Source organism: Phodopus roborovskii, unplaced genomic scaffold (assembly GCF_943737965.1).
Source record: "Phodopus roborovskii unplaced genomic scaffold, PHOROB, whole genome shotgun sequence".
NCBI lineage: Eukaryota > Metazoa > Chordata > Mammalia > Rodentia > Cricetidae > Phodopus > Phodopus roborovskii.
Window position 1 is genome coordinate 36,159,886 of NW_026126410.1, and position 7,218 is coordinate 36,167,103.

General features: G+C 38.3%; 1 protein-coding gene across 1 annotated transcript in view; it reads right to left on the reverse strand.

Moving 5' to 3' along the window:
• The window catches only part of LOC127220788 (peroxiredoxin-2-like), a 75,557-nt gene extending 72,259 nt beyond the window's left edge, over positions 1-3,298 (reverse strand). The window contains exon 1 of the mRNA XM_051182691.1: positions 3,258-3,298. Coding sequence (XP_051038648.1) covers positions 3,258-3,298 — 41 coding nt within the window. The remainder of the gene's footprint in view (positions 1-3,257) is intronic.
• Between the last annotated feature and the right edge of the window lie 3,920 nt (positions 3,299-7,218).

The window sequence follows — 7,218 nt, forward strand, 5'->3', positions numbered from 1 at the left end:
TTCGGTCCTTATAAAAGTTTCCAATTTGATTGGTTAGGGTAGCATTTTAGTTTAAAAATTTGGCAAATCCTTAAGGAGCATCTGTGGTGGGTGAATAAGAAAGTCATAGCCTTTTCCACATGGGACTTCTATTCCATGCATTACAGCAGAGCAATAGGGCTCTGGCAAGAGGGTTAGCAAGGAAGAGTACTTGCCATCAAGTCTGGCAGTCAGCTCTCCACCCCTAGAAACCACAGGATGGAAACAAAGAACTAACGCTGGACCACTGGCTTCCATATGTGCATATGACATACACATATCACACCTCCACATACACACATACACACACAAAAATAAATATAAAAATGTATAGGAAAATATTTTAAAGTGTGTCAGAGGAGAGCAGCAGTTGGTGCTTCTATGGTCTTCTTTTCCTTTTTTTTTTTTTTTTTTTTTTTTTTGTTTGTTTTTTATTTTTTGTTTGTTTGTTTTGGTTTTGTTGTTGTTGTTAGAAAGTTCCCGAATTGCATGGTAAGATTATAAAGACTCCTTAAAAAGGTCCCATTTCACACCAAACATTATAGTTTGAAAATATCTACTGCATTGGGTCATAGATGTGGATGACTCTTTTTTTTTTTTTTTCAGACTATACTCAGTAGAGTAGAAGAGGCACATGGGTCAGAGGAAAAGATGAATGACAACTCTCAATATTCTATAACTGACTTTGCACAACATGGATTACATAGTTTTCCATCACAAAACAGTACCTTTAATATCATTTAGTATCTTTCCCCGTGTGGATCATTTGCACTTTCCAATAACCTATGGATTCAATATAATGATCCACATACTACTGACAAGAAAATACAGATTGAACTGGTTATGTTAAGGAATAAGTGTGTGTGTGTGTGTGTGTGTGTGTGTGTGTGTGTGTGTGTAGAGAGAGAGAGGGAGAGACAGACAGATACAGATAGGTATAGGTAGAAGATAAGTAGACAGACAGCATACATTCAACAGCAATTAGTGTAATAAGAGGCCATGTACTTGAAGGAGAACAAGGAGGGGGGATATAAGGGTTTTTAGATGGAGGAAAGAGAATGGAGGAATGCTGTAATTAAATTATAATCTCAAAAGTAAAAAACAAATGCTTTTTAAAAAAAAACAAATTAAGACTCAAAAGAATAGGTGGCTTGTTCAAAAATCATGTTGGGGGCAGCAGCTCAGCAGCCTTGAACACAGTTTTGTTGTTGTTGCTCTTTGTTTTTTGTTTTGTTTTGTTTTTTCTTTAACTTGATGAGTTGCTTTTCTTTCAGTATTAAATGTCCACATGAAATGAGCTACATCATTCTTTGGCCTTTGATTCATCTGATACGTGAATAAGCAAATAAAACCCATGCTACTCATTGTCTTTAAAAGGAAGAAAATTCAAGCCCTTGGCAGAGATGCATATTTTGCCAGGACCCAAATCTAAAAAAAAAAAATGATTTCTTTTTAAGGGATACCAAATGGCATATTAAAAAAGAAACTATAAAACATGCAGAAAACTCACCAAATGCATACTTTATTATGTGATACACATTTCAGAGGCTGAACACATAATTAATTAACTTGTACTCAGTGTAAGTATGCATTATAAATTCAAGACAATGTAGCCTACATCCTATCTAGGGAAGGCACTTGGAAAATCTCTAAATGGGCTTCCTCAAATATTAAGTGTATTATATGAACAATTTATAGCTGCCGCTGTCATATGCAGGATGGATTTCCTAGTTTTGCATCATAGTATCTGTTAACAAAGTAAAAACATTCCATGTTGTAGACATCATGACTAGAAAGTAAAGATTTTCACAATCCTGAAATTATTAATGGGAGATTTTTTTCACTGTCTATATGTGTACCCCATCCACATGAGTACCCAATGTAATTAGTAAACTGGGAGAAATGTAGAGTCATGGATGGAACTCTGAGCCTAATGTATCATGGCTAAACTACTTTTTTCTTCACATGAGAAATGATAAGGGATGTTCTTCTGTATATATGTTTCTCTTATAGGTTGATGAATAAAACACTGGCCAGCAGAGGCAGAAAGACAGGTGGGACTCAGAGATGAGGAGAAGGCTGAAGAGAGAGGAGAGAGAGACTGCTCAGAGATGTCAGGTAGATACTGGGAAGATAGAATATGCCGGGCATTCTCTGGTAAAATAAGGCCATGTAGAAATGCATAGATTAGCTAGACATTGGTATCTCATGCCTTTAATCCCAGCACTTGGGATGCAAGCAGATCTCTGTGAATCGGGGCCAGCCTGGTCTAAAGAGTGAGTTCCAGGACAACTTTCAAAGCAATACAGAGAAACCCTGTCTTGAAAAACCAAAAACATGGAAAATACATAGATTAGTAGTTATGGGTTAATAATTAAGACAGAGCTAGCCAATAAGAACCCCCAGCCATCAGCCAACAGTCTAATAATTAATATATCTCTGTATGCTTATTTGGTGCTGAAGGGTGGAAGGACCTGGTGGAACAGAAACCTCCATCTTTAGAGAAATGTGGTGTGGAAATTAGAAATGGATACTAGACATTTCCACTTTCTCTTACAAAAGGAGGATTTTTCCTCCAGCATATTCCAGTTACAGAAATACCACAGATACAATCCTGATTTAATGGGTGAATTGATTTTGACAGTCTTAACCTTTCCATTTAAATTAAATATCAGAATGGGGCGATATTACTCATGCTGAAATGCTCTCTAGACTCGAAGTGTGATCATAATGATTTGGCATTTTCTAGCAGCATGTGTAATGTATATACAAGTGAGCCCATTTTTAAAGTTAATTCACATAGGCAATAATGGTACTAACATTTCCCCATCATTTTCCATGTCTGGAGAGAATCAGTTCTAACAGAATTTGTCAATGAAAATAATACATAGGGCTTTCCCCATTGTGATGGTATACTAACTAAATATTTTGACCATTCTTTGTACTATATTAAACTTATTATACTATAGATTGGAATACAGTCATCTCTCTCACACACACACATACAGTCCAACTTTGGTTGCAGGAATTGTTTTAGTGTCTCTTTACTCTAAACTTTCCAACTTCCTGAATTAACGTTTCAATCTTCAAAATTCTCAGAAACATATGTGTTCTTCAGACATCTTCAGGTACAACAATGAGACAGGCTTTGCCTACCCCTTGATTTTTATAGAAAGAATGAGATTTAGTTTCAAAACCAATGATAGCATCTATGGCAATATCCTTGTAAATTTCAGTACCTAGTCACAAACTGCTCTGGTTTCTCACAGTGGTAGGACATGGTCGGTCAGAGTTTATCAGATCTAATAGTACCTATTTCTAGGATCCAAATCAGATCTAGAAAGATGCAAATGAAATACATAAAATAATTCACGTGAAATATTTTGGGGATGTGTTGTTTTAAAACATCATATCACAAGGGAAGGCATACATTCTGTTTCTGGTTGGTAATACCAAAATGATTTACCATACCACATAAACAATTACAGTACAGACCAAAGTACATTTGGAAATCATTTTCTGATATTGGACTCTGGCCTACAAGTACAATGATGCTGACACATGTAAACATGGGATGTGATTCCAACATTTGCTCCAGCAGTCAGAAGAGTGATGCTTACTCATACCAACAAAGTGATAAAGGAAGTCCCATATGCACACAGAGAGCGCTGCACACGGGGAGCGCTGCACACAGGGAGCGCTGCACACAGGGAGCGCTGCACACAGGGAGCACTGCACACAGGGAGCACTGCACACGGGGAGCGCTGCACACAGGAATACTGCACAAGGGAGCACTGTACCAGGGAGCACTGCACACGGGGAGTGCTGCACACGGGGAACACTGCATACGGGGAACACTGCACACAGGGAGTACTGCACATGGGAGCACTGCACACGGGAGTACTGCACACAGGGAGCGCTGCACACGGGGAGTGCTGCACATGGGAGCACTGCACAAGGGAGCGCTGCACACAGAGAGCACTGCACACGGGGAGTGCTGTACACGGGAAACACTGCTCGGGGAACACTGCACACAGGGAGCACTGGACACGGGGAACACTGCACACGGGAGCACTGCACACAGAGAGCACTGCACACGGGGAGTGCTGCACACGGGGAACACTGCACACAGACAGCACTGCACATGGGGAGCGCTGCACATGGGAGTACTGCTTTCAATTGAGCCTGATCTGAGACTGAGCCATGCATGCCCATAGCAAGACACAGGGTGCCTACCTGAGAGTAGGTGCTATAGGATGAGCACTACACAGGGATACTAAGATCACACATTGCTCAAAGCTGAATTCCAGTCCAACCTAAGGTTGTCTCAGAGACACTACTAAGCAATTTACACATTCAGTGTGGACACAAGACAGATAACATTGTGGAAACAAGGAGCATACCCTAGAAAAGGAAATACGGTCTAAAGGAAAGGATAATCAAATACACTGCGCATGAAATACAGTAAACCAAAACATATCTGACCAAGACAGTGCTGCGATAATGTATTTGGGTTAGTAGCAGGGTTTTCGATTCAATTCCATTGATCTACCTGTCATTTTTTTTTTTTTTTTTTTTTTTTTGTGCCATATAATAGAGCTTGAAGTCAGGGATGGTGATGCCCCAGGAAGTTCCTTTATTGTACAGGGTTGTTTGGGCTATCTTTGGTCTTTTGGTTTTTCCATATAAAGTTGAGGATTGTTCTTTCAAAGTCTATGAAGAATTGTGCTGGGATTTTGATGGGGATTGCATTGAGTCTGTAGATTGCTTTTGGAAAGATTTCCATTTATAATATGTTGACCCTACCTATCCAAGAGCATAGGAGATCTTTCCATTTTCTGGTATCTTCTTTAATTTCTTTCTTTAAAGACTCAAAGTTTTTATTATATAGGTCTTTCACTTGTTTGTTACCCTGGTACACAGCCACACAAAGACACAACTAAGAAAGAGAACTACAGACCAATATCTCTAATGAACATTGATGCAAAAATACTCAATAAAATACTGGCAAAATGAATCCAAGAATACATCAGAGAAATCATCCACCATGACCAAGTAGGCTTCATCCCAGGGATGGTTCGACATATGATGGGAGATGCTATTATGTATATATGCTTCTCATACTGGTTAATGAATAAAGCACTGTTGGCCAATAGGAAAGCAAGATAGGATTGGATTTTCATTTATTGATACAATTTAAGGTCAATTTTGTGATGTGTATATTTCTCCTTTTGTTTATGTATTGTGTTTATATAGTTCATTCAGAAATGTATAATGTAGTACAGATTATAGATAATTACCTATGATAGTCAAAGCTTAGAGTTAAGTAAGCTAGGTTTTCAAAATACACAGAGATGTATTTGAGATAGATAGGCATTCTTCAAACCTTTCAAAGACCTACAGAATATGGCATTTAAAATGGTTTAGGGTTTTTCTTGACAGTGAGACATAAATGCTCCTGGCAACACCACCTGAACTAGAAAGAAAGATGGAAGATGGACATCAAAGAAATGCGTTATAAAGTTACTTCCAATATGGCAAGACTAGCCATTTGGACAAGGTACTGCTCTTGTCTGGACTGTTTGACTTTATGCTGTATAAACTGGACATGCAGGACCCACAGAAATGTGACTGCTAATTCAAGATGGACATTGCTACAAAATTCCTGCTTCATGGAAGAATCTGCCAGACAGTCTACAGGACACAGAGAAAAGTAACGGACAAGCTGCCAATACAAAAAGACAGTTTAAAGTTTCCTGCTTTGCTAAAGAGTCTGCCAGACACACTATGGCCTATGGGCTAAGGATAGAAGATTACAAAAGAACTTGGGGTGACTGGGCAGTGAGTTGTCTCTGTCATTTCTAGAGCTTATATATTATCCTTCTGTGTTGAAGACAGATAGTTATGGTTATAGTTTTCATTAATTAGGATTAAAGATAAGTTACTTAGACTTTAGACACACAAAGATAAAATAGATGATAAAATATTTTCTTCAAATCTTGCTAAATGTTAATGGACTAAATATTGTTAACTGTGATTCTTACTTGATAACTGTTGTATAATATATTTTGCTATGTTAAGGTTAAAACCCTTTTTTTTATTTAGACAGAAAAGAGGAGATGATGGGAGATGCCATTATGTATATATGCTTCTCATACTGGTTAATGAATAAAGCACTGTTGGCCAATAGGAAAACAAGATAGGAGGGACTAGGAGACAAGGAGAAAAGAGGAAGTAGGAAGGAGGAGTCAGGATGGAGAGCCTGGAGAGAACAGAACCGCCATTCCTCCGCTCTCGGCAAGACCACGTGGAAATACATAGAAATGGGTTAATAATTAAGACAGAGCTAGCCGATAAGAAACTAGCACCTGGCCAACAGAATTGTATCTAATACAGGGTCTCTGTGTGTTAATTGGGGCTGGCACAGCGGCGGGACAAGATCAGGCGGCAGGTGGGAAAACCATACTCCTTACAGACATATAAAAACCCATCAATGTAATCTACTATATAAACAAACTGAAAAAGAAAAACCACATGATTACCTAAGTAGATGCTGAAAAAGCCTTTGACAAAATCCAACAACCCTTCATGACAAAGGTCTTGGAGAGATCAGAGATAACAGGAACTTATCTAAACATAATAAAAGCAATATACAGCAAACCAACAGCCAACATCAAACTAAATGGAGAGAAACTCAATGTGATTCTTCTAAAATCAGGAATAAGACAAGGCTGCCCACTCTCTCCATGTCTCTTCAATATTGTACTTGAAGTATTAGCTAGAGCAATAAGACAACAAAAGAAAATCAAGGGGATACAAATTGGAAAGGAAGAAGTCAAACTTTCACTATTTGCAGATGATATGATAGGTTACATAAGTGACCTGAAAAAATCTACCAGGGAACTTCTACAGCTGATAAACACATTCAGCAAATTAGCAGGATACAAGGTTAAATTAAAAAAAAAAATCAGTATCCCTACTATATACAGATGATAAAGGGGCCGAGAAAGAAACAAGAGAAACATCACCCTTTACAATAGCCACAAACAACATAATGTATCTTGGGGTAACACCTTCTAACATTTTGATATTTTTGGTTGTGAGCCTAGTCTTTAACAGCTGAGCCATCCCACCATCCCCTTTCAGAGCATTGTTTTTAAAAGGAAATGTTAAAATATGAAAGGTCTGTGAAGATGAGCC